Below are 27,892 nucleotides of genomic sequence, written 5' to 3' on the forward strand. Positions count from 1 at the left end.
CCTCCTTTATAAACAATAACAGAAGGGACACAATGGCATATCTGTTAATATCTCAAATTATAATCAGCACCATTTAAATGTTAAGCAACATTTACATAGAAAATCCAAGGGAAGAATGATAACACTCATTTTTATGGTCTACTGTGTTCTATTCTTGAAATTAAAAAAAAAGCCACAGGGAAAGCAGTTATTAAATTCATGAGAGCTGTCTTCAAGTATTTGAAGGACTGTTAATGTAGATGGTAGATTAGACTTATTCGGAATAATTCCAGGAGCTGCTTCTTGGCTCCATAAACAAACAGATCTGCCATCCAATGAGAAACGTCCTAAAAAGCAATGTGAGACTGCAGTGTTAATGTTAACCAGCAGATGCCCAGTGACTATGCTTAAAAAGCCTTCAAAACCACAATGCGGCAAGAGCCATGACTCAGTACTGTCACCATTTTAGGGACCAGGGACCTTCTCCCTCCAGAGGTGGGAAGCTTCCTGTTGGGTCTGGGCACCGCCATCGGACATGAGAATTCTCACTTTGGGTTAAAAATAAAAACAAACCAAAAGGCACAAACTTTCCACAAGGCCCTCTGGAGCCCCTCAGCTCCACTTTCTTCTGTGTGTTTTCCCTGTGTTACTTTTCCTGCACTCTTCTTTCAAAGAAGGGATGACAGCATAAGACACCTACCAGGTGCCACCTAGCCTTTGATTCCAATAGTTTGCTTCTGTCAGCAGAATGGCGTGACTTAACTCTCCATTTATGGGTGCCAAGGGGATATGGGGAAATCATCCCACCCTCGCTCTTAGCCAGTCTCACGACATCACAGACCACAACTAAGCCCTTGCTACTTTTCTAGTAGGGTGTCATGTACAGTTCCAGTTCAGCCTCCCAGAGCTGATCAGATCCACCATTGAATCCAGAAAAATGGATAGGCATAGAGACTAAGTCTCAATCTATAGCCATGAAAAGATTCTAACATCTACAATAGTTTGTCTTTCAATATGAAATTTAAGTCCCTGGTAGCAAGGTTTCAGTGACCAAGTACTGTTAGGAAACGCCCAGTATTTCCAGACTGACAGTGCTGGATATATTTTCTATATACTTTTAGTATTTCCTTCCAGTTCTTAAAACTTTTTCCTGCATTTCTAATACATATAATTATGTGGTTTTATAAAATTAAAACAAATTTTATTTAAACAAATCCATATGCTGATATTTTCCTTTTGATGTCCTGTCTTTCCCTGTCTCAAAGGCCTCTTTTCTTTGAGTACACTGCATACTTGATAGACCATTTATTTGACCATTCTCTGACTGCTTGGCATTTTAGGTTATTTCCTATTTTAAACAAATACTATAAACAGCACCACCATTAAGATCCTCATACCCAAATCTTTGTCAGCAATTCTCATGATTTCCTTCGGCTGGAGTTCTCAGAAGCAGGATTACTAGGTCAAAGAACATGCTCTCTCCCAAAGGTCTTGGGCAAAACTGTCCAGCTGCTTTTCTATGAAGGTTTCTGCCCAGTTAAATTCCCCAGGGTGAACTGCAAGCTTGCCCCTCATCAGCGTGCGGGCCACACTAGAAACGGCTTGTCTTTAACCGTGGCAAGTTTATCTGGGCCAGGCATCACAGCAGGAATACTATAATTTTCATTTACTTCATTAAAATAAAATTGGATTTTTTTTCAGATACAGATTATTATCTCTTTGTCAAGAACTTTCTAAGATAGCCTTTTGAAAAAAAGGAACATAATACTGACAAAAAAAACCTAAAGTATGTAAAAGACTGATATGCTAGCTGAAATTTTAATACTGAGCATTACTTCTAGGCTGTCACATTTAAAGACAGTTTATGAATATTTTCCTCATTTGAAAAAAAAATACTCACTAAGATTTCTTTTCCCCACTTTAAATTCTTCCCTGATTATAATGGCCTTTGGCTCTTCTCAAATCATTGTAAGAGAACCATTTCTCCCTTACACCATTCACTGATGCTTTACGGTACGGGAATCATGATCCATCTTCATCATGGACGGCAGTTCTTTCATTGACCGATAAAGCAGTTCCCTCTGAGTTTTTTGTGTATGCTTGGAAAAGTACTATTGCAACTTTGTTCCTGTGAGACTATCATACCAGAGTGATGGGAACACATCACAAAACAGTCAGAAGACAAAACAAAAGCATGGCTTCAAGGTTTAGGGGAAACTCACTGACGAAATCACCTCGCCTGTATCTGTTTCTCAGACAACACTGTATGGTTCGTGAGTACTGACTTGCTTTCTACTTCTGAGATGATTTTTATATTCAAAATTATACATGATATAGTTCTATCTTTATCTTCTCAACTAATTTGAATTTCCCATGGCTAAGGCTGGAAACAGTGATTATTAAATGGAACTATAAATCATTACAAAGATGCTTCATTGCATTTAAATTGAATCTCAGCCTATAGTAGAGATTCATATCCTAAAATTCTGATATTAATTTTTTTTGTGGTACTCAGAGCTGCGTGCATGCTACAAAAGTGTTGTACCACTGAGCCATGTCCCTACCCTGCTAATATTAATTTAGAATTAAGTTTATTCTTTGACATCAGTTCTGAGTCCCCAGTATTGATTGAATTAGGGAGTCAGAACTTAAATATACAACTTAATATTCACCCCAAGAAAATCTTCACTTTTTTGAAACAGGTATTTTATAGTTACTGCTATGCTACTTGATTTACATAGAATAACACTGTCTGTGCATGTTTGTTCTTGTCTATGGATGTGGAAGACATGTCTCCCTCTATACTCCACATGCCTTTTCCCTGAACACAGAGGAAACCCATGAGATGGCTCAGTGTTCAAAAGCACTTCCCACGAAAGTCTGACAGCCTGAGCCTGATCCCCAGAACCCACAAGGAAGGAAAGGACCAACTCCCAAAAGTTGTCCTCTGACCTCCATGTATGCACTACGGAACACACAATAATAGCAATAAATATTTTAATTATAAAATGAACAGAAAACAAAAGAGGAATATGATTGAGGTGTTAAAAACAAAGAAATTGGATGTGAATACTTGTAATAAGTATAAAGCAAAGCAGAAAGCATAAAATATATTAATAAGTATAAGTAATTCACAAACTCCAAATGAACATAATAACACTCAAAGAGTTACATAAAGCAACTATTACAATACAGAAACTGGATAAAAGTATAATCACCAGAGGCATCAAGAAACCACAAGAATTTTAATATAGTTCTTCCAGAAATTAGCGTATCTATTAATCAGACTATATCATGCAAATGTATGCAAATTGTTCTGTATTGCTATACCCATGGAGCTTTAAGACAAGTTGATCATGTCCTCAACTACAGAGGTAACTTTAGCAAATCCTTAAAAGCAGAGGGTCATATTGTTTCATCTTTGAGAAATAAAATTGATAATAAATAAAGAAATGAGTAAGTGTTCTGAAATAACTTGGAATTAAAAAAATAAACAATGGACTAGAGAGAAAGCCAAAAGAGAAACTACAAACTATGTAGGAGGCTTGAGGCAACAAAGAGAAAAAGAAAACATAAACAATTTTTTACCATCAAAACAAGAACAGGCCGAGCGGTGGTGGCGCACGCCTTTAGTCCCAGCACTCGGGAGGCAGAGCCAGGCGGATCTCTGTGAGTTCGAGGCCAGCCTGGACTACCAAGTGAGATCCAGGAAAGGCGCAAAGCTACACAGAGAAACCCTGTCTCAAAAAACCAAAAAAAAAAAAAAACAAGAACAGCAAATCAATCTAAGGAAAGAAAAAAAACGTAATGGAATTATATAGCATTTCCATATGTTCTTACTGAACTTGTGGGAAAAGACATAAAGACAGTGTGAAGACAATTCCACTCTTGCCTCAGAGCCACTATTCAGTATGAGCTCAGACACATCGGAGTATTGCTACTCCACCATTCATATGCCAATGGTATTGATGATTAGACTGCTAGGAATAAAGAGCTGATAATTTTAAACTAATGAAATTAAAGATAAAAGCTGCAATGTGCAGATATGAAAAGAAAGAGGGGGGTGAGATGGCTCAGTGGTGAAGAGGACTTGCTTGCTCTACCCAATTTCATTCCCAGTGCCCACATGGTGCCTCATAACTAACTGTCTGTAACTCCAGTTCCAGGGAATCCAATGCCTTCCTTAAGCACTAGACATGCACATGATATACAGACACACATGCAGGCAAAATGCTCATATACATAAGATAAATTTTTAAAAAGAGACTAGAAATACTAAGATGACGAATAAATAAAGAATTCCTTGAAAAGAACCTTTTTGCAAGCCTGGCTAAGAAAAAACAAGAAACCCCACCAGATCAGCAAGGAGACATAACCATAGAAACCAAATGCAGTAAAAGAAGTGGGAGAGGATCGCACATAAAACTGACCACAGCTTTGAAAACTCAAATGAGCAATTACTTGGTAAAATAAAAGTAACCAAAATTGCAAAGAACTGGAAACCCTGAAATAGACCAATTATCCTAGTGCAGAGTTTCCCAAAATTCGCTCAACACTGTAACCACCTGGGGATCTTAAAACCAATGAATGTTTGGATCCCAACCTCAATTATTCTGACTTAATTCCTTTGGGGTGAGACCTGGACAGGAGAGAGTGTTACATTCCCCACAAGACATTCAAATGTGTAGCAGTTTGGGAAGCACTATGTCAACAACGAACCGAATAGCAGAAAGCAAAGCTCTGGTACATATTGGAGCCTACGCAACGGCAGGATGGCGGCAGGCTCCACCCTGGCCTGGAGTCAGAATCTGTGGGTGACTCGAGCGAACTTCAGAAGATGGCCATTCCAGAACAGAACAGATAGGTGACTGAACAACCACCTTAAATAACAACAGGCCCAGATGGGTGCACAGCTGGATGGAGTTTTGATGTCATTGACACTATCCCAGGAACCTTAGGAAATGATGACAAATGTCCTGATTGTTTTCTGAGACCAGCAGACTTAGTTCTTAGATGTTTCACCCCTTTCATGAATCCCAAGCAAAGAACCAATAAAAAATCTCCAGCACACACAAGTGCAAGCCCATGAACCCTAAGGGAAGCATCCTCCACTGGACATAGTGGTGCTATCCAGAGGACAAGTACAGCACTACCATTAAGGCTCACGACTGAGTACAGTCCATTACCAAAAAACTTATCCCTGCGGTAAAGGATAAACACTCACATGACCACATCAAGTGCTGACAATTCACTTCACAGCAAAAACCTGGTTTACTGAATCTCAAATCTAAGCAAAAACAATGATCAAAGCTAACAGTAAAGACTAGCAAAATCCACCAGCAAATTACTCTAAAGAGAGACAGCAAGTCTGCCATTCCTTGTTTCTGAACCTCCCCCTAGGCTCCTGCAAGTTTAGTTCTTAAAAATGCAATCTGGAAATAAGCCAACAGCAAAAGGACAAAGACTATATGACTTCACATATATGAGTTAATATAGAGCGGTTAGACTAATAACCAAAGCAGAGCAGTTGTTGGGGCTGGAGAGGGACCAGTGGGGAGTTGCTTAATGGATTGAGTTTAGATTTGCAAAATGACAAAGTTCTCAAGAATGCTTACACGATGATGTGAAAACATTTATTACTACTAAATTATATACTTGAAAATGATTAGGATGGCATACTTTATGTTCTGTATATTTTTGCCATAACTTTAAATATATAACTTGGAATATGTAACAACAATATGACTATATTCAGAAATAATCTTCACATTGGCATTTATGTTTATAACATTGTTTATAAATTACCAAATACAACTCTACTTGCAATCAACCCCATGGCTAATCTTTATACTTGAATATAGAGGGACTCAAAATTTTTGAGTTGTCTTACTGCTTCCTGGATATCTCTCTTTTTAAAAAAAAAAAATTTCTTTGAGTTACCGTCAGTTAGAATGGATTTCCAGGGAAAAATTATCACAGAGAAAATAAGAGATAACATTTTTTGAGGCCACAAATAAAGAAGAATTCATATCTGTTGCCTTTGAATGCAAAACTTCAATGGAAAAGTTTTCTTCTCATAATTTTAAATATCCCCTATCTTATAGCATTTCATGTTGAAAAAGAGAAATATGCAGATAACTTCTTATTCATCTATGATGATCAAAAGAATTTTCTGCTTCAGCTTTGAAATATAAATATTTTCACTGAATATATTTAGTTGCTGATCTCTTTCCATGACTGCACACTGGATACAGTTAGCTTTTTTGATCCACATATTTAGATCATTTTTAGCTGATACAAATTTTCTTCATTTATCTTCAATCTTATTTTGCTTCTAAATGCTCTGATTTTTCTACAAAGGTGACATAAATTCGTATGAAGCTTTCTCATCTTCTATCATCAATTATTTAAGCTTTTTCCCCCTCTGCATTTATGAACAAATAACCTGAGTTTGTTCTCTGTGTAAATGACTATTTCCACAGGCGGGGGTCTTACTTCTCTGCCACAGATTTTAATAGTATGAAAGCAACTTCTTTTACTATTTTTCCATCTTACATGGTTCCATATTTATTCAAACTGTATTTTTTGGTCCATCTACCATGGAAGTCCTTCCTCCTGAATAAAAGCCTAGTTCCTCATATTCAAAGACATACTTTTCTAGATGGTATTCACATATCCTTTCTTTGTTTTGTTTTTTGTTTGTTTTTTTTCATCAAGGACCTATTAGTGTGGTTGCTTTTCATTTAACCATATCCATAGTTTGGGTTTGGACTTGGGGAAGTATGTGACTTCCTTTTGGCTACATAAGTGAAGTCTGTAATCTGGGCTGAGCATGAGGCTGTAGAACGGGCAGAATCAGATATGGAGTTGTGTCTCCTCACTCAGAGGCTGCAAGGATCACTCAGCTGTATAAAAGAGTAACAGTAATGACAACGAAGATGCCGCTGAGTGCTCCTTACACAGCAGGCTTTGTGCCACACACGTCAGACTCTCCCTAGGCCCAAAGAGCAGCTTTGCCCATTTGGTCTTGTCTTCTTTGCTGTGGGTGCTGTTGCTGTTGACGACGATAACGACTCTGAATGCTTACATTTCTTAGCGGCCCCAAAGCACTAAACTCAAAGGTTTAAGATGCAGATTAAATAAGAAAACGTGTTAAAGTAGCTTAAGTTGGTAAACAATAAATGAGAGAGGTGGTAAAATATTAGTAGCAGTGCTCATCAAAGTTGCCAAGGAACTGGATCCTCCTCTCTCCCTACCACCTAGCTAGTTGAGAGTCTACCAGGTGACTATAGAGACAGGAACCTTCTGGGATGGAGGACTACCACAAGCACAGACAGGACCGAGCTTCAGAAGGACCCTGTCTTGGGGGGATAAACTAGTTAGACTGGAGTGGGGACATTTGGAGGACACACTCAGGGAAGGGGACGAGAGAGCTGGAGGTCTCTCGTGTCCTCCATTCCCTAGCCCTGCTGGTGTCCAGAATGGCACAGTTTCAAAGAATACAGAACCACCTCTGTCCCTGGCAGATGATCGAGATGATAGTGGCGTGGGTCTGCACTGTCTCACAGAAGCAGCACTGTGATCTCTCTGCTGAGATAACAAAATCAACCAGAAAACAGGGATTTTTGAATCCAGCCTGCATACATTAGTTATGTGGTGATGAGGAGATAAGCCTCTGTGAGCCAAGCAAGACGCTATCATTTGCTCTCTGTTTTCAACACAGTTAGAAACATTTTCAACAATTTATGAGTCTGTGTGGAAGTTTTAGTAAGAAGTGGCAAGAAGCCGAATCAGAGGTTAAGCCTGAAATGTGGGCTTTCTATCCAAAGGTTAACGATAATTTTTGATGGATACCTCAAGGATCTGTCTTTAAATTTCATCACTGTCACTCAAAACTGTATCTGGCTTTTAAAATGTTTTTAAGATATACTATTTATAGTTTGACAAACTGCTTCTAAAATTTATAAGAAAATAAAAAAGATTCAAAAATAACCTTACAAAACATATTATAAAAACCTAAAGTTAAAAATGATCAAAAAGATGCTTTGGCATTGGCAAAAGAGACATACAGGTTCATGAAATGGCCCATTAGCAAACATGCGCTTCTATAATTGTTGATAGTTGATAAGGGTGGTTGGACAATTCAGTAGAAAACAAAAGGCCTTTGCAACAAATGTGCATAATCAACTAGACATCTATATGAAAAGCAGATTAACATCAACCTTGAATTCCCACGCTATACAGTATACGCACATGTAATGAAAAGCTACTCAGCCATCAAAAGGAAAATGTGCTACCACACGAGTAAAGTGAGCCAAAGTGACTCTGCTGAATTACAGAAGCCATATGAAAATGAACATACATGCTGAAGAGATGGCTCAGCAATTATGAGGACTGGTCCAGAAGACCTGGATTCAGTTCCTAGCACTCACACAGTGGTTCACAACCATGTGTACCTCCACTTACAGTTCATCTTGTGCAACAAGTAGCCAGGTTTTCACAGTGGGGTACTATTTGCAAACCATGACAATCATCACAAGAGAATGAGAAACACTTGGTGGAATCTGGAGAGTTTCTGAAGACACCAACTACTACAGAATGTCCTTCGCTTGTTTGTTTCATGCCTTCTCTAATGTTATCTTACTGCGACGACCTTTCTTTAGTTAGCATATAAAATCTGGCAAGATTATGGTATCTTCTCTATGGGTTAATAAACAAAAGCACCAAAGAGCGTACCATACTCAACAACTCATCTGACTGGGGGCAAAGACTCTCTGAGTCTAGATTCTGAATCAGTGATCTTTATTAGCCCTACACGTCTCAGTCAGCTCCCTCCTGCACAGTCCTGACTGGGGTGCAGTTCACTTACAGGGCAAAGGGGTGCTGCAAATATTCCACAGAAATACCTGCGTTTTCTGACTGAGGCCAGGCACTGAGTATGGAGATCATATTACGTACTCCAGGCCATAGGCTGTGCAATGTATGTGGCCTGGGCCTCCACTTAACACTGCCTAGTACTATCTCTGGCCAGGCTCAGATACCTTAATAAAGAGAGGCTTGCAAAAGAAAGGAAATGATAATAATCATAAGGTGTTCGGAATTCACTAAGAGGAAGAGATTTGTCAGGAGAGGCACCACTAAGCACTCTTAATGTGAAACTGAACAGCAGAGATCCTGAAGAAATTCTATCAAGGAGATTGTCAGGGGGTGCTACATGTCAGACATGCTACATACTAACCATGGTGCAAGAACATGAATGAGGGACATGGAAACCCTGAAGAGCTGTTTTTACCATGGCCAAGGATTTAGGGTGAACCTAGAGCACAGCCTTGGCAGCAAAAGGAGGAAATGGAATAATGCATTTTACAAATTACGGAGGGAATATGGGTCTGCAACATACACATCAGAGGGTTAAGACCCAAGGCAAAACTATCAGCTATTGAGGTCAGGAAGTTATTATAATGACTTAGATGAGCTAATTAAAGTGAAAACAGTTGTTAATAAACACGCATTACAATTTTAGCACCAATTATCTTCTCTTGAAAAGACTTTGCCTTCTTTCTTTTAATTAAGAGTAATGCTCCCAGTGTCTAGAGCCTCTGCATTCAATCATCCATCCATTCATTCATTCCTCGGCCTTCCTCTCTTTATGCTTGGTCTTAAACACTCATAGGTACTTCTCCACTCTCCATGGAAATGTACAGTGTGTGTGTGGCAGGGCCCGTTCTTCTAGATATCACCCAGGCCTGATGAGACTAAAACAGCCGAATGCTTTATTATATCTCACCAGAAATGAGCCATTATTTATTTAGAAAAAAAAAAAAACTGCTCCAGCTAGAGAGTAGTTCAGTTCAGAAGATGACAGCAGTTCAAGATGCCAAATTTTAAAGCTAAAACCCACTGCATTAAAAAGCAATCTACCGCACGCCTTTAATCCCAGCACTCAGGAGGCAGAGCCAGGCGGATCTCTGTGAGTTCGAGGCCAGCCTGGGCTACCAAGTGAGTTTCAGGAGAGGCGCAAAGCTACACAGAGAAACCCTGTCTCGGAAAACCAAAAAAAAAAAAAAAAAAAAAAAAAAAAAAGCAATCTACAAAATAACCAGTGGAAGCAATTTAGAAAATATCATGACATTAAGAGGTGCATTGTGTGTGTGTGTGTGTGTGTGTGTGTGTGTGTGTGTGTGTAAATCTGCTTGCCCATGTTCATGCAGGTGTGTGCTCATGAGTATGAGCATAGGAATAGAGGTCAGAGGTCAAAGGTTAGCCTATGGTATCTGCCTCTATTGCTCTACACCATATATTTTGAGACAAGGTCTCTCCGGGAACTTGGCTCACTGGCCAGGGAGCTCTGGGGATCCACCTGTCTCCACTCCTCCAGGACTAGGGTTACAGGAGCATGTGTACACCAGCACACTCTGTTTTCACATAGGCACTAGGGGTCCAGTCTCATGGCTTCATACTTACACAGTAGGCATTGAACCCAATGACCTATCTCCTCAGCCCTGCATTTGATTTTATTAATAATCAAAAGGTCAAACCTAAAAGTCAGACGGGTTTGCTGTCTTCTCGCTCCTGAGTACTACAGGGGACATGGATATGTGCCCCCCCCCAAGGAGGGCGGGGGACAACATGATACAGTCAAAGTAGAGAGAGTATGAGGGAATAGCTTTAGTGGAGCCAATAATCAAAATCATTTCTACAAGAAAGCAAGAGTCTGGCCCTACTTCTACTTTATTAAATAAACATGGAAAAGGACCTGGTCTCTGAAAATTCACTTATGTCAAACCCCCTCCCCCAAATTCTTAACAACTCTGAAAATCAAAACCTGCTAAATTATTTAAGGTTCATTGGCATTGTTAGTTAAAAGGTAGCAAGAATCAAATTGCCACACACAAGTCCTTCTTTTAAATGATTTCATTTGGTATCACAGGAAAAAGAAAGAAAAAGAACTCTGGTAGACCTGTCTGGCACCTTAAACTGTACTTTTTAAGAATAAGGTAGAAAGAAAGTAAAGCTTGATTAGCGAGGGGTATGTGTGCGATATTGCACTGTCTCTTGCCCCATCATTACAAGGCTCCTCCCTCTTTCCACGCCAGGGTGTCACAGTGCCCTGTGTAGGCCAGTGAGTACAGGAAGCTACACTCCACAGATGGCAGGGACTGCAACCAGCCTAGAGAGCCAGCCCACTCTGCACTACAGAACTGTCCTCACATTCCAGCTGTGAGGAGGAAAATGATTTGCATTATTAATCTGTAGCTGCATACTGCAAAAGTAGTGCTTGGAAATACACAGGGGTGGGGGGACTTACACTGAGAGGAGATTTTAGACACAGGCAGGCATTGTGAAAGGAAAACAAAATACTTGGCTGAAGGAACAATCACTAAAATAGTGCCCAGAGGAGTAGGTCCAGGCAAAGCCTAACCTCAGGGTACTTATGATTTTGTGTGGGAATTTAACTGTCTGTGGAGAACCAACACATTCAACAATAAGAGAAAAATATGTTACAGCAACATCTCTTAAAATTTAACACACTACAATCTATTTCTGTCAAGCCTTCTGGGAAGTTTTCTAGAACTAGGTATAGTGTAAGCTAAGTGCCTACATCAGTACGTTCCTTTTTTTGACTTGGAATCATGTTACGTGGCTGCTTAGTTTCAGACACTACAAAACCTTAAAAGAGCTAAAATTCAAACAAACAACTTGAAGACCTCAGACTAACCCCTGAACCAACCTGTCCTTTCTCTCACCATATGGCGGAAAGACCATATTTTCTCCTTTACTTGAGCTCTGTTGTGACCAAGCGACAAGTCTCAGCCTGAACGGTACAGTGCGCAATTAACACTTGAGATAATTTGGGGGTGAGGAAAAGACGGGCTTCTGGGCAAGTGCAGTTATAAAATGGGGGAGCCTGCTTCCCAAGTGACCCAGCCCACTTCCTTGGGCCCTCTTACATCATCCCTCCCTAAGCTTATCTGATGATGCTCTCTCCCCAGTGCTCGCTCATGCTAACTGGGTTCTCACTAGCCCAAGCTCCACTTCATCACCCTCCATCAGCCCACCTCTGCCTACCACCATCCGCCCACAGTACAGCCTCCAGGTTGTGGGCAGTATGGAATGGGGGAAGCACTGGTCCTGTATTACACTTACTGCCAAATAAAGTTTCGGCTCATGAAAAAAAATCAAGTTAAACCTACAATTTGCCAGTAACTAGTCAGGTCTTCATACTAGCCCTTCCAGCTTTCACACTAGTTTTATACGAAAAGTAAAGAAGTTTGACAGCAATCTATAAGTACTTACCCACTAAATTTTGCTGAAAAAAATATTTCTACAACTATTTTATGCAAGATAAGCCGGGTTGTAGTACTAAATCCTGAAAAATTATCTATTAGAGGGAGCATGTGTAAGCAGAGGCTGGGAGAGTAAAACTGCAGTGGAAACCGAGGTATTCGGCTCTGCCTGGGAATATCCGGTAAGATGCTTGGAAGAGTCTGGATGGCTAGGATGAGCATCTGTTTGTAGTGGGGCTGTAGAGGTTGTGGCCTTGGACAGAGCTCAGCGGATGAGGGCACGCAGATAAAAGCAAGAGAGGGCGGGGAACTGGGTATTGAGCAGTATGTAAAAGACTGGTTCTCAGTCTTCCTAATCCTGTGACCCTGTAATACAGTTCCTTATGCTGTGGTGACCCCAACCATGAAATTATTTTCATTGCTACTTCATAATTGTAAATTTGCTGCTGTTATAAATCATAATGTAAATATCTGATATGAAGGATATCCAACATGTAACCCCCAAAGTTTGAGAACCCCTGTTCTAAAACTACAATGTAGAACTAGGGTTCGTAAGTAGTGAGTCAGTCATCCTGGGCTTTTAAACCACACTCACGCTTCAAGCAGATTCCTGCACACACAGGGTCAGAGAAAAGAAGCCCAGGAAAGATGAGACAATTACAATGATTCTATAAAATTTCAAGGAAGAAATCGTGTTTAGAGATTGTGGTGGTTTAAATGGGAATGGCCCTCATAGGCTCATATGTTTGAATGCTTTCTCGACAGCTGGTGGAACTGTTTAGGAAATGGAGAGTGTGGCTTTGTTGGAGGGGGAGTATCACTAGGGATGAGCTCTGAGGTGTGAAAAAAAGCCTATGTCGTTCCCAGTGAGCCACCCCTGTCTCTCTGCCTCATGCTTGGGGATAAGATGTAAGCTCTCAGCTTCTGCCTCAGCACCAAGCCTGACTGCCTGCTACCATGCTCCCTACCATGACGGTCATGGACTCTAACCTTCTGGAACCACGAGCACCAAATTCATTGCTTTCTTTTATAAGCTACCTTGGTTGTGGTGTCTTTTCACAGTAGTAGAAAAGTAACTAAGGCAGAACTCAAACCAGGGTGACAGAATTGAGAACTTTATACCCCAAAGAAGAGTATGTAAGTGAGAGGGGTTCCCTCATAAAGTCGCAAGCTTCTCCAACCAAGAGTGACTGGGGAGATTCTGATAGTGCTAAGGTACTTACGAAGGAAAGCAAACAAAGTAAGTCTGATAGAAAAGAACATGAATTTAATTTTGAAAGTGTTACATCTGAGTTACCCAGGAGGCATCTAGGGGAGCAAGTCCAACATGCCATTGGAAACAAAGGTCTGAGACAACAGTAGAGGAATCTGCTCCAATGGTATACTTTTGGCCAAACGAAAAGTAAATGGAGTCTAGAAACTCATAGGAGGTACTAAAAATCCAGAAGACTAAGGCAAGGGGAAAAAGAAGTCATTCTAGGATCTTAAGGAAACACCAGTTCCTGGATTTCTTCAAAAGGAAGGGGCAAGGTTTTAAATGGAGTACACCAAATCAACAGTACCTCCATGGTGGCCCACACCTGCCATCCCAGCACTCAGTGGCTGATACAGGAAGAGAGCTACAACCACGTCAAAGCCATCTAGACTCTGGAGTTAGAACCTGCCTCGAGGCAAACAAAACCAAGTATATGTACACTGGAACAGAATGGAAAGGAATCACCTGGGCCTAGCTCCTATAAAGTCATGAGTTCAAGAGACTCACTCAGTGGGGACAGAAGCCCACTTACTGAGATGATGGCCCTTCAGTACAGTCAGGAAAAAGAGAGAAGCCTTTGGTGGGGAAAGCCTGTCTGAAGCACAAGATACAAATTTTTAGTAAGAGTCAACAGGAAAGAAAAAGAGATGAGAAGGGCTAGAAAGAATATAAACAGATAAATTTTAATGGGGATGGGAAAACTGGCGGCTTCAGAAGGTAGGAACACCATGGGGAGGCAACTCAGAAAAAATATTTGCACAGTGCCTATGTGAAGGTCCAACAGATAAAGGATTGCCAGGGAAAAGTTGCCCAATCCCCAAAGAGAGATTGCGCCTATTCTCATGACAGTACTAAGAGCTGCCCAACTAAGTCGACGTACCTGCCTTTTAATGCCAAGAGACACGCAACAGACTCACTATCTAAAAACTCCAACTCTATTCCACCATGAACCTGAAAACATCAGCTCCTTTTGCCTCCATTACAAAACCTATCCTAGGCTACTCTCTACTCTACTTCCCTTCTTTTTTCCTGCATCTTTCCTCTGCTTTCTGTATCCAAAAAAGTACAATACAAAAATATATTTTATATATAAACAGTTCTTCCTATGTGAAGGTTTCCTGCCCAATCAAGCTGGAGAAAAAGTATAATCCAAAAAAACTAGAAAACTAAACTCATTTTTATGGAACATCTACGTTTATTCAGGTGTTCTGTCTGTTCCTTGCAAATGTGTGGAAAGAGCTGAGTTTCTGAGAAGTTGTCTGACCTGCTCGGTCTCCTCATGACCTAATGATGATTGTACAAGACAGAGCTCGATTCAAGCGGAAAATATCATCCCATACCTTATGTTCCTCGTACTCTTCACATGACCCGCAAGTTAGAAACAGTAGTCCACAACTTTGAACTGAAACACTTCAATTGAAGCACTAAGCAAAATTTAATTCCCAGCATATATAAAATATTGTATGTACTCATAGTCAAAACTTGGGAAGAGTGGAGATTCAATATAATTCATATTTTGCAAAAATTTGCAACATCTAGCCTAATGTCGTGCACAAAGTAGACGCTCAGTGAGTAACCACCAGGTGAAAATTTCACTTATGGCCTGCTTAGAAATTCCTGAATTTGTTAATGATACTCAGTGTGGAATGATAGATATTTCCAAACTCCCAAAGGGAAATGGCTGCTTCTACTCCTCATTTTGAGTTCAATCAAATCCAGAACCTCATTGTCAAGAATGTAATGTTTACTTCTGAACTTGATAGCCAGAGGTAATTGATATTATTTGTACCTGATAAAGTAGGCAATCCAGGTAGATGAAGAAACCCTAGCTCTCCTAGATCGCTCAGGACTCATAGGATAGCTCTAAATTATCTTTCTTTTAGCAAATTAACTATTTCAAGCCATCAGGCCAACTGCGTAGTAAAGGTCTGGCTTGGTTCCAGCTGCTCTCCAGACCAACTTTTGATGAGTAGGTTACACGTAAGTACCCAGAATGCAGCCTGTAAAAATTAGTAGATGAGGGCTAAGCACACTTCTGGTTTTTTCTGAATAATTTGAGAAGAAACATTTCCCTTATCCGATCCTCCTTTAGTCTCAATTCTGTCCCAATTTTGAACATTTAGAGATTTCACTGAGCATGTCTCCAAATGAGTAAGAAGAAAAAGAGAAATGTTTCTGAAGCTAATTTACTAAGAAAAAAAGTCTTTTGATTTTTGACTGGCACAGATCTAATTCTTAAATTACTTAAAAGCTTTACCTACATGTCAGGTTTTAACTACTGTTAACTATTCTTTTCAGGACATTCCTACTCATTTTTTTTTTTTTTTTTGTGAATAGAAAGCATGTTTATAGTTTGTTGCCTACTCATTTTTTTTTGTGTATAGAAAGCATGTTTATAGTTTGTTGCCTATTATCTAGTACCACAGTTCAGAATTATTCATCAGTGTTATTAAACAATATTATCTTCTCCCATTAAAAAATCTTGACTGACAGAATCAAATGAGGTTATAAAAAGGAATGGGTATGAACTTTTAAAGAATGGGTTATGATTTTAAATATCAAAGGGAGTTTCCTTTTTCTTTGACTGTGAGAACCTAAAAACATTTGTCTGTCCATGAAAATAGGAAAGAAAAATATTGTATGATTTTAAAACTATTAAAAAGTGTTATGTATACTCCCAAACCTAAGATTTAAAAACATAAAGTGAAAGGTTAGGCAAATATGGGTGCCAGTGATGCCAGCAGGTACCAAGCACCATTAATATGCTAAGCCATCTTCTCAGTTAGTGCAAACTGATTTTTATTAGTTTTGTGGCACCCCTGTGTTGACTTCCATTATGAGATCTACCAAATATGTTGGGGAATGAGCAACTAGAAATTTGTATGACCGAAACAATTGCTTAAGTGAAAACAGACATTGCTGTATTTGACAGAGTTTCTTCGTGCAATTTAATTATTTACTCATTTCTGTCCTTGCCACAGAGAAGGAACTCAAGGTGGCTGACTTAAGGTCACACAACATACAGCTCCAAGGTTCATATAATGTCAAGCCACATGCAAATGTCAACACACACACACCAAAGTACACACTCTTGAAAAAAAAAGAAAGTAGGAAATTAAACTGTAAACCCCTTCCTTCTAAACAAGAAAATTCTGGCTAATGAAATTTTAAATACTTCAAAAATTTCCATCAGAAAATTTACAGGACTTGCTCTGGGATTCAACATTTCTTTAATGCTCTACCAGCCAAGGGAGCTTCCCACTAAACTACAGCCTTCCTAAACTCCAAATTGGAGCAGGGGCCAAATTCAACTTCCAGATTTCTGCTTTCTCTTGATACCCTCCCACTCTGGTAGTAAGCAGGGGATTCAGTTTGGAAAATCAGTCCAAGGAATATAGATATGAAATAACAGCAAATCCAGGCTAAATCCAAAAGACTACAATCCAATGATGCATCTCCTTCAAGTCGTGGAGGTGTTTGGAAATACAATCAGACCTGAGCCCAAGTCCCTCAGCCCCTGTCACTTCTAGCCCACCAGAGCTGCTGACATGGTTAGGAGAAGACACTTGGACTCCTAGAAACAAGTGAGAATAAATATGTAACCTCAGACTTGATCATAAGCAAGAGAAAGATACACCATTAAGATAAGGAGATGGTCAGGTGCTTTCAATGAAAGCCACTAGGCCATGCTGTCAGGCCCCTTGTGATTACACAGTACCTTAGCTGGGAAAAGAACATGCAACTACTCATCACTTAAAAAAAAAAAAAAAAATCAGAACAAAACCTGAAGTTACAAGCAGGTGGAGGAACTTTCATAAAGACTATTTGAATACATTTTATAAATTACGAGTACCAAGAAATTATTTCAATACTTTACAAATGACAAATACTAAATGTCGCTTCTCCAAAGATATGTTTTTGTTTGCTTGTGATGAAACACTAATCCCATAATTTGAAAATAAAGAACCATTTTATCTGTCAAGGTCCAGAGTCCAGTATTAGGGTCATCGGGGTTAGCAAGATGGGGACGGAAGAAGGGGAGGGGAGAAAGAACCAAGTGTGAGGACACGTGAAAACAGTATAAGGAAACCAATTAGTTGCATGTTCACTTTTAAAAAATTAAATAGATAAAAATACTGCCTATTATTAAAAAAAGAAGTTCAGAACCCGTAAAGAAGTAGTGCCCGTATCAGACAGCCAAGTAGGGTGGGGTAGTGTGGAGACAGACACATGGGTGTGCTGGGTGGGAGACCACCCCATGTCAACGGTTAGGCACAGATTCCACGAGCTGCTATGCCTTTAAAGGCTGGGATTTTTTACCACCTCTTCCCAAGCTGTTGGTGAGCGCACACAGCAGTAGACAGGGCAATCCCTATGAGTTCCACATCTCTTGGGAGAAACCCTTCATCACCGCAAAGGTGTTTTGCAGAAGCTGACCTTCTCATGGAAGCCAGCAGGAGCTCAGTCTCCCACTTATGACACTAGTCTGAATTTTCCCACAGATGGACTGTGCCTCCTGAGACACTGAATCTCTATATGAAGATTTCAGGAGCACAGTCTCCCCACTTATGAGGCTAGTCTGAATTTTCCATAAATGGATTGTGGCTCCTGAGACACTGAATCAGGTCAGCCAAGGCCAGAACTGAGAGATGAAGAGAGTGTCCTAGGAGAAGTCTCCTGAGCTCCCAGTACCTGGGTTGCTGATACAGTTTGTGCCAACTGACTATAAGACGAGAACAGGTCTCTTGTATTGAAAATTCAAAAATATTATCTTCCAAATGCCTAGGTTATTTCAAAATATTGTAGGATACATTTTGCTTTTATGAAAAAGCTTTAATGCCTAAGGAGAGGCTATCTCAAAAGAAAACAAAAGTTCTTTAATAAGCTCCATATCATGATGTACAAAAAGCATGTTAAGTGATGGAAGTTCCCGAATGGTCAAAGAAAGTTCCAATTTTAACTTAAATTAATTAACTAACATCTTAATTTTTGGCAGTTATCAAAAAACATTTCCCCCAAAGAAACTTGAAACTTGGAAGAACTGTTGTGTTCTAGTTGGCTTCTGTCTGCTTTTTTTTATTTTAAAAAAAAAAATTAAGAGACTCTACATAGTATGTAGCAGAAGAAAAATGTAACCAACCTTCTTGACAAATACTGAAAATTCAATCCTGCTGTAACATAAGCACACAAAGGTCACCTGCCCAGCTCTGCCCAGCTCCAGCAGACAGCATTCAGGTGAGCCTCTGTACTTGCTCAGAAATGCGATTCACACACGGCTACATCATTAATTCCAATCAAGTTGCCCTTCAGAAGTGAACAGCAGCACAGCCCTTGTTTAGTCTGGCTTTTAAGACCTTTCTCCTCAAAGTGTTTTCCTCCTTTTTTTTTTTTTTAATATGTAGAGGCTTTTAAAAGCTTATTTTTTTAATTTAAATATTTTATGCTCTGCTCTCAGATTGCAGCACTAGCAAATTTATCAAGAAAAATCAATTCACTATCAATTTAAAATTGTCCTGAATTAAGACTTTTCATCATTGGCGTATAGAATATGTATTGAATAAATACTTTTACCTTTGGAGTATATAATGTGCAGTGGATTAGTGTTTTCATTGCAGAGTATATAATATTTTGCCAAACAATATAATTTTAAGCAGACTACTCTGTACAGAATCACTCAATACATATGTAGAAAAAGAATTTTCCTATGAAAAACATGGATATGTTTAAAAAATTTATTTCATTTTGATTTTGCATTTTTCCTGGGATATTGAGTGCTACATGTCTCTAAAATAATTTTAGGAATGAATTAGTCTCCTTTTGTGATCTGGGGATTTTTAAGGTACAGCAATGTCTCATAAGCCAGGCATATGAAGCAACTGAAAATGGGAATGATCTCAGATTCTGACGTTTTACACTGTGTGGTCTGTTCCAGTGAAATGGCAGATGACATTTTTTTCAGAGAGACACAGGGCAAGTGTGGCTCTTTGGGGTTTATTGTGTTTTGCTTTTGTTTTTGATAAGAATATTTTTAGAACATTCTCTTTAAAAAAAATCACAGATACAATTAAAATTCTTCTAATAACAGAAATTTTAAATTCTTCATTATGTTAATTTTATATTATTTTCTCATGAGAAGGAAAACACTGCTCTAAATCAAAAGTAAAATGCTGTATGTTCAGAATGTGGAGAACAAAACCCCCCAGGACAGCCAAAATGCATATGCTCATTCTCAGGTCTGGCACCATCCATTTCTGTCTAAAGAAGGAGGACATCCACACCTTCAACTGAAGATGGTGAATTAAAAGTCCTGCAAAAGCCCCTTCATAAAACATAACTACTCACCAGTACCGTTCTTAAAACAGAGTGCGTAAACTATAAGAGTAGAGAAATTGTTACCAGGTTTTCTGTTTTGTTTTGGGGTTTTGTTTTTGGTTTTGTCCACTAATAATATGATTAAAAGGTTTTTAGGTTTTCAAATGCCTTAAAGACATACAACTAAACATGTGTTTGAATCAGCTTTTAAAGACACCCACGAAAATGAAAACCTCTGTGCTCAGGTGAACATTGAGGGCTGCCATAGGAAGCAGCTCGCTCCCAGGGCAGAGGCCTACACACAATCACATCTTGTCCCGAGCCTGCGGCCTGCCAGAACAGAACAGGCAGCTGACCAATTATGGGTGTTGATCTATACAGGGCTCCTTTGTTCTCCACCAGTGTCAGGGTGCACACGTCCGGGGACACATATTTACCTGGAGGATTCTTGGCAGGATCATTGTGGCTTGGACTTCCTGATTGTCCAGAATCTGAAAAGAAATCACAGAATATGTTTTCTTTTTAATTTGTTTTGAAAGAATTTCACAATACTAAGAAGGGCTTAAAAAAAATTTTTAAGGTACAACAATGAGGTGAAGTGTTTAAATAAAGCATACTTTCCCAAGCCTTTTCATAGCAACATTTTAGTCATCAAACTAGATAGATGCCTATACATATTTCTTCGTCAAAGGGAACAATTACTCATCTATAATGCTTCGGGGTGAAGAAAGGTTTCCTGCTATGAGGTCTGGCTGCAAAGCCACTGAAACCATTTGAAGGTTAGGCAAATATCAAGGCCGGATAGCAGAAATTTGAAATAAAGCAGATATTGTCCCTTAAAAGACACAATCTAAATGTAATTAAGAACACTTTTAACAACCTGAAAACATGCTTTTCGTCAGAGAGTAAAATACACAGAAACAAGAGCCTTCTCTTCCAGGCTTTCTCACGAATGTTCACGTATCCTCTCCAGTAATCCCCCAACCTACTGGATCCCGGCCCAGTTCTGTCTGCATCCCATAATAGCAATCGATTTGCAAACACCAGGAAAAGCATAAATTACTAGGTGGAAAACCAACATGGCTTTGTGGAGAGCAAATTGTTGGATCAATTTAATCTCCATCTGCGAGATACAGACAGATTCGTAGATAAGGAGGAAGAGGCCGCCACAGTCGTTTGGAGCAGCCCAGTGCACGCCATTCCTCACCAACACCACAGAATGGGGCTCAGAGGACTGGCCCTGGCCGCCAGTACGCCCGTCCTAACCAATCGACGCTGCTGTGCTTGGCTCACTCCTCTGCCTCCATGGACACTCTGCATTTATTTGCGTCACCTGCTCTGGGTTCTTACACCCTTACCAGCGGGAAGTTGCTTTGAAATCTTTTATGGGGTCTAGCCCTTGGGTTTTGTCTCCACGGCTACACCGCACTAGGAAGGAAGGGGCACATAGCCTGTCTCCCTCCTTGTCTTCCCGGGGCTGCTCCTGGAGTCAACATACCAGGCTTGCAGTATATGCCAGAGAAATGGATGGCTCAAATTCAGCAGCCTTCTTTGCTTGCCTACAGAAAGGCAATTTTGAGCACAATAGTGAACTTCAACAAAATGTGGTACTGGCAGTGTCTCCAACTGCCAAAAACCCACAAATCTCTTCCTTAAAACCTTGCCCTTATACTTGAGGCAGCGAAGGGATTGAATTAAGCAGAAAATCAGACTGCTTTTTGCTTTTATCAAGGTTATTTGGTTATGCCAGGTAAGAGAGAAACGTACTGCAATTGTTCTTCACCCTATTGGTGTATTCCTGTAGAAAACTCGGTTATTTATTTCTGCCCTTTGCCTCCTGCTCACTAGGCCAGGGTTAACAGGGAAGAAGAACGTAATCCCTCCATCCCATTTCCTTGAGTTGTTTTTTTTTTTTTTTTCTTTTACTCTAGAGTATAGTTCATGAAATCTTAGCAAACTTGTTTTTGTGATTCCCACAGTGTCCTTCACCTTGCTCCTGACTTCCCAAAATGGAGGGAAAGAAACTGGAAGAACGACCTGACCGCACTGGCTAACATCTCCTGCTGCCAGAGGCCAGGACTCTTCTCCAGGACCCTCGTCCACTACTGTTTTCTGGAACTGAGGCAAGGCTGGGTGACCTGTAACTTAACAGAAGGATCTTTTTCTTTGTTCCTTTCAAAGAGAATGCAGCCCCGGCCACTTTTAAGCCTCGAGTATAACCGTTACAGTAAAATGTTAAACTGTCTCATTTTGTTACAGCCTCTGCTGTCTCTGCTTTGAGTTTCTCTGGTGTCTAGTGCTTAGGTTGCCTGGCACTTACTTTACCTTTTCAGGGAAGTCTAGCCTGTTGAGATCCCTACTTACAGGGTCAGACTCATGGACCAGACCCTCCACAGTCTTTCTCTTTGTCCCTGGAGCTACTTCACATGTACAAAACTCTAAGACAAGCACACCTAGACACAGCAAGGCAGAATGCTGGCACAATCATGAGCCGGCAAGTGGCACAGCAGCCCCACTCCAGGAGCTGTGGACTTTAAACCTAAACCTTATCATGTTTGGCTACAGTGACTGCAAGATGGCACCCATCACCTCCCTCACCTCCCCTGCTAAACTTGTGTGTCCAGTAGAATAAAGAGCAGTGTCTCCTGCTGACTTGCCATAGCTCAGCCCTCACTTCGACAATGTCCCACATCTCCCTGGGGCAGCCTTTCTCAACCTGCCCCTCCCCTTCTTATGAGTGTTAAAAGTTACATTCTCTTCTCATCCCCAACAACTGCAGACCAATGTCTTCAAGGAAAAAAAACTATTCACTTAAAAACAAACAAACACACATTCACTAAGAACACCTTCAGAGTTTGGGGGAAAGCTAAATAACTTTGTCAAACATTTGCTGTCTATGAACTGGTGTTTACTGGCCCCCACCCCCAGAAACAGGTTTTCCATCATACTGCAAAACCTGTACCTTCTCATGAAGCAAAATAGCAAATACTGTGACTGTGTTCCCAAAACACAGATGAGGGCCCCAGAAAGGGCAAACAACACATGTACTTCTCACACTATGAATTCTACCACTGCAATCTCCTCTGATGTCACCTTAGATCAGTCACTTAATTCCAACTGCTGGAGAAGGAAGTAACCAGGGAGCCACAGTTGGCAGAGAACCCAAGAATGAACTGTTATTGTGGCTGACTTCAGAGAAGGAATTTTTCAGACCACATCTAAAAGCCCCGCAAATCACCACCCAGGTCAAATTACTCCAGACTCAAAGGTTTCATTAACCACTTCCATCACTCTGTTCAAACCCCTTCTCTGCTGTATGTGGGGGGAGTGTTACTAAACGCTGACTCTGTCCCTCTCTAGGGTGATCCTGTAAAAAACATTGGTTAGAATCTTGCACCTTAGACACGAAAACTGCAATAATATGGTCTACTTTGGAATCTCCACAAAGACTGAATCATACCAAGCACATAGCAAGCACAGAGTCCTGGCTCTAATACATCTTTACACCATCAATTCACAAGAGATATTATTAACAACATAGGCACATTAAAATGCTTACAATTTTTAATGGACTAACTCTCAGGAAGGGAGAAAAGGAAGAAGCAAAACTCTGTCCACAGTGGTGCAGTACCTAGGAATAGCTATGCTGGGTCTGTGCACCCGGCCCCACAGCACATATGTTAATATCTCAGTCCCAGGCCCCTGCCAAGGTGCCACAGCCCTACCCCGAGCTCTCCAGAGATAGCATGCTCAAAATGGAGATACAAGCAGCTGATGCAATCGTCTTCCTGGAGGCTGAAGCCTTTAAGGGACAAGGCTGGCAGGATTAGGGTTAGGAGCTGCCCAGCACACTATGCTTTGAGTCCAGGAAAATTCTGACACTACAAAGAAGTAAGCAGGTGGACCTGGAAGGTACCCACCAGTCTTCCCGCCTTCTCCCCATCCTTGCTTTCTAGTCCTTTATCTGAATCTGTATTGTTTACATTTCTTCTTCTTCTAGCTTGACTCAACATAATTGAGCTGCATTACTTTAAAAGGCAAACTTGACTTTGTGTTGCTTCCTTCTGAAATCTCCAGGCCTATTCACAACGGATCTCACACTGCAGCTTCAAGAACCCTTCTGCCTCTGCCTCCCTGGTAGCTGGAATTACAAGTGTGTCCAACCCAGCCAGCTCTCTCTACTCACAAGTATGAATCTACACATATTAGTTATTCTTTTGGGAAGAAGGACACTGAATGATGAGCTCTCTACATTGTGACTGTCACCATGGCCACGCCTGTCCCTTGGGTTAAGGACTCACACCCCTGCATGACCTACAGAGCCATGCCCTAGTGTTTTCACCCCTCTCTGGAAGGCAGCCTGTCTAGTCTTGCTCTTCTAACCTGACTTCACCTAAAGAGCTGATCCGCTCTGACAGAGGACCCGAGAACACTGCGCTAAAGGGCTTGTGCAAAGTGTCTGCCTGCGTGCGCCCTGTTCAGACGCCTTGCTTCTTACTGTGTGATGCAACCTTGGGCTAGCACAAAGCCAAGTGATCCTACAGCAGATTAAATGTTTCTGGGAACCTGACCTGACCTTCCCCAACTTCCCTCCTCCCTGTCATTTATCAGCACATCCCAAGTCACTTTCAGAATTCAAAAAAATCAAAACAAAAGCATGTTTTTGATACCTGTTGAAATATATTGTTACTATCAGCTGAGTTTTATTCCCTTCAGGGTGTGCTAAAGGAAGGTGGTTCTAAGTCAAATTTACTATCCATTCCCCCCACTAAATAACAAAACTGTTTTTTAAGGTATTCTGGTGAAAGTTCAATAAAAGTTTGTCAAATATATATATATATATATATATATATATATATATATATATATATATATATATATTTGGCGTGTGCGTGTGCGTGTGCGTGTGCGTGTGTGTGTGTGTGTGTGTGTGTATGTGTGTGGTTATAGTAAATAATGGCCTGTGAAATGGTTGTCACCAAGTAGTAACTTTCTGGCATGACTAACTGCTACTCTCTGAGGTGGGCAGATCAAAACTGAGGATCATATCGATTAAATGACAATCAATAAGAATCCTGGAGTGCCTTCGTATCAGAAGCTCACAGTGTTTGGCACACAGTAAGGCTCTGCATACTTTTACTCAGTTTATAATGACCTATGAATATTCATCTATGCATCCATTTATTTAGTGTGTGCACGTGAGCTCAAATGACACAGCACACGTGTGGAGGTGAGAGGCTATCTTTCAGAGTCCGGTTTCCTCCTTCCACCTTTTACATGCGTTCTGGGGATTGAACTTAGGTCCCCAGGTACTCTTATCCACTGAGCTATCTTGCTGACCCTAGATATGATGTGTTTCTTTGTTTGTTTGTTTAAAATAATATCTATTATATTTTTTTCTTGAGGCTCAGAAGTGACCCAATGTGCTAGGAATGCACAGATTAAAAGCCTGGAGATGGAGGGATGGGAAAGGCAGATGGGGAACATCAGGTCACAGTTACAGAAGGAAAAGGCAGGGCTCCTAGGGCGATGGTGACAGACCACTTGAAAAGCAGGAAGGAAGAACTGTGAATGTTTTCACCATAAAGAAATGCAAACTAAAAAAGACATGTCAAAACTGATTTAAATGTTACAAAATGCATACATGTGGTAACATCGTCATGGTACACCCCCACAAATATGTAAAACTTTTACATTTGTACATATTTGTTTCAACACTAATTTCAACTAAAAAGTTAATACATCAAAGAGAAACCACCTCCATACCCCAGCCTACACCTCTGGCGGAAGCCTCCCATTCCACCAGAGGCCAGGCCAGCATCCTGAACCCCAGATTGGTGGGTGCCTAGCCCGGTTGTCATCAGAGCGTCTTCATACAGCAACTGATGGAAACAGATGTAGAGACCCACAGCCAAACATCAGGCCAAGCTTGGGGAATCCAGCTGAAGAAAGGGACGAAGAATTATAAGAGCCAGAGGGACAGGACATCACAAGAAAACCCATAGAATCAACTAACCTGGGCTCATCAGAGCTCACAGAGTCTGAACCAACAACCAGGGAGCCTGCATGGGACTGAGCTAGACCCTCTGCATATATGTGCCAGCTGTGTGGCCTGGTCTACTTGTGGGACTCCTAACAGCAGGACTAGGGGTGGTCTTTGACTTGTTTGTGGCTTTTGGGACCCTACTCCTCATACTGGGTTGCCTTGCCCAGCCTTAACACAAGGGGAGGTACTTAGACTTACTGCAACTTGATGCGTCATGTTTTGTTGATATTCATGGGAGGCCTGTCCTTTTCTGAACAAAAATAGCAGAGAAAGTGGATGGAGGGTAGAAGGGAGGGGAGAAAAGGACTAGGTGGAGAGGAAGAGGGGAAACTGCAGTCAGGATATAAAATAAATTAATTAATTTTAAAAAACACTTGATTCTTCTTAGGGAAGGGGACCAAAGTCACATCATAAAAGTCATCAGATGGAGGTGAGTCCTGGAATAGTGTAATAAGAATAGACTGATCAGCCAACATACATGTAGTACATGAGTTACTCTGCTTCCAAGTGCTCTTTATAAAACTCAAAACTGATTAAGCTAAAACCTTTGCATTCCACATAGCCACAAAAGAGCTCCAAAGGTTTTAATACGCATCAAGGCACCTTGGTTTGACCTCTGCCAATGCCTGGCTGCGTACCTTAGCTCATGGCCACCTACATTTGAGGGTGAGGCTTGGCCTATGAAGTCCTCCTTTCTTCATTCTGACCTCCTCATGATCAATCATCTTTTGGGGGTGTCTAATCAATGTCTGGCCGATTTATTACCTTATATCTCAAGGTTTGACAAACACCTGCCATGCTTAGTTAAATCCAATGCACAGAGAACAGCTGCTACATGAAGTACAGAGATGCACAGCATGCCACTCCATGCAGAGGATCACCTAAGGAGGAAGGAAGGGGAACAGAGGAGCCATTCCCACAACACAGGTCCGGGCTAAGGTAGGGTTTCCCTACTTCTAGATTGGACATTTGGCTATAGGGGCAGAAAGGAGGGTCACATGAACATTTTCATCAGGAATCAATTATTGGTTCTCACCAACACAGGGAAGAATAGTTTAGTTGGGGTCCAGAAGCAAGAAGGGGGTGAAGGAATGCCTGGACCTGCAGCCTCTAAAGGTCTTCTATTCTAAGCAATCTTCCAGAACTTCATTTTATCCTCAGACATGAGTGCTGGCAAATGAATTATCCTTGGGTGTGGTGTCATGTGTTGGTAAACCTCTACTCTAGATGGAGATAAGACATACAACCTGCCTGCACTACAGAACAAGGTCCAGGCCAGCCTGGGATGTACACTGAGACCCATGGATATCCATTCGGGCAAACACTCATATACATAAAATACAAATAAATAAATATTTTTTTTAAAAAATTGAAAAGAATGAAAAGGAAGAAGGCAGGGTCTGAATTTGAGAAGGACAACTTCAATTTATGGTCATTTGGGCACAAATAAGGGACTGAGTAAGATAAATTATAGGCACTCTTCCGGCTCTAAAATTATATGATTCTATAACAATATAGCTTTTATATTGAGGGATATCAGAAGAGCAAATGAAACCCAAACTTTAACCTGTCGACCTACAGATAGCCTCCTGCTAGAACTAAAATTAGTCATCGCATGATAGAGGTCCCTTTGTCCGAGTCCTTTGCCTTAGGCAGGTGAAAAATAAAAAAGCTAGTTCATTGTCAGTTAAAGAATGCCAGGAGACTTCTTAGGGATTGAGAACAGTTCCCTTCTCCTTAAAATATCCTACATTATTAATACACCAACATAGCATGCTTTAACAAACTAAATATATAACGTAACAAAAGGAAGCATTGTAGCTGGGCAGTGGTGGCGCACGCCTTTAATCCCAGCACTCGGGAGACAGAGCCAGGAGGATCTCTGTGAGTTCAAGGCCAGCCTGGTCTACAGAACAAGATCCAGGACAGGCTCCAAAACTACACAGAGAAACCCTGTCTGGGAAAAAAAAAAAAAAAAAGGAGCACTGGGGGGGAAACTGAAAATGTGAAGAA

General features: G+C 40.7%; 1 protein-coding gene across 1 annotated transcript in view; it reads right to left on the reverse strand.

The window, feature by feature from the left end:
• The window catches only part of Nfib (nuclear factor I B), a 222,975-nt gene that overhangs the window by 73,991 nt on the left and 121,092 nt on the right, over positions 1-27,892 (reverse strand). The window contains exon 3 of the mRNA XM_059254483.1: positions 20,271-20,324. Within this exon, the coding sequence (XP_059110466.1) occupies positions 20,271-20,324 (54 nt within the window). The remainder of the gene's footprint in view (positions 1-20,270; positions 20,325-27,892) is intronic.

Source organism: Peromyscus eremicus, chromosome 2 (assembly GCF_949786415.1).
Source record: "Peromyscus eremicus chromosome 2, PerEre_H2_v1, whole genome shotgun sequence".
Lineage (NCBI taxonomy): Eukaryota > Metazoa > Chordata > Mammalia > Rodentia > Cricetidae > Peromyscus > Peromyscus eremicus.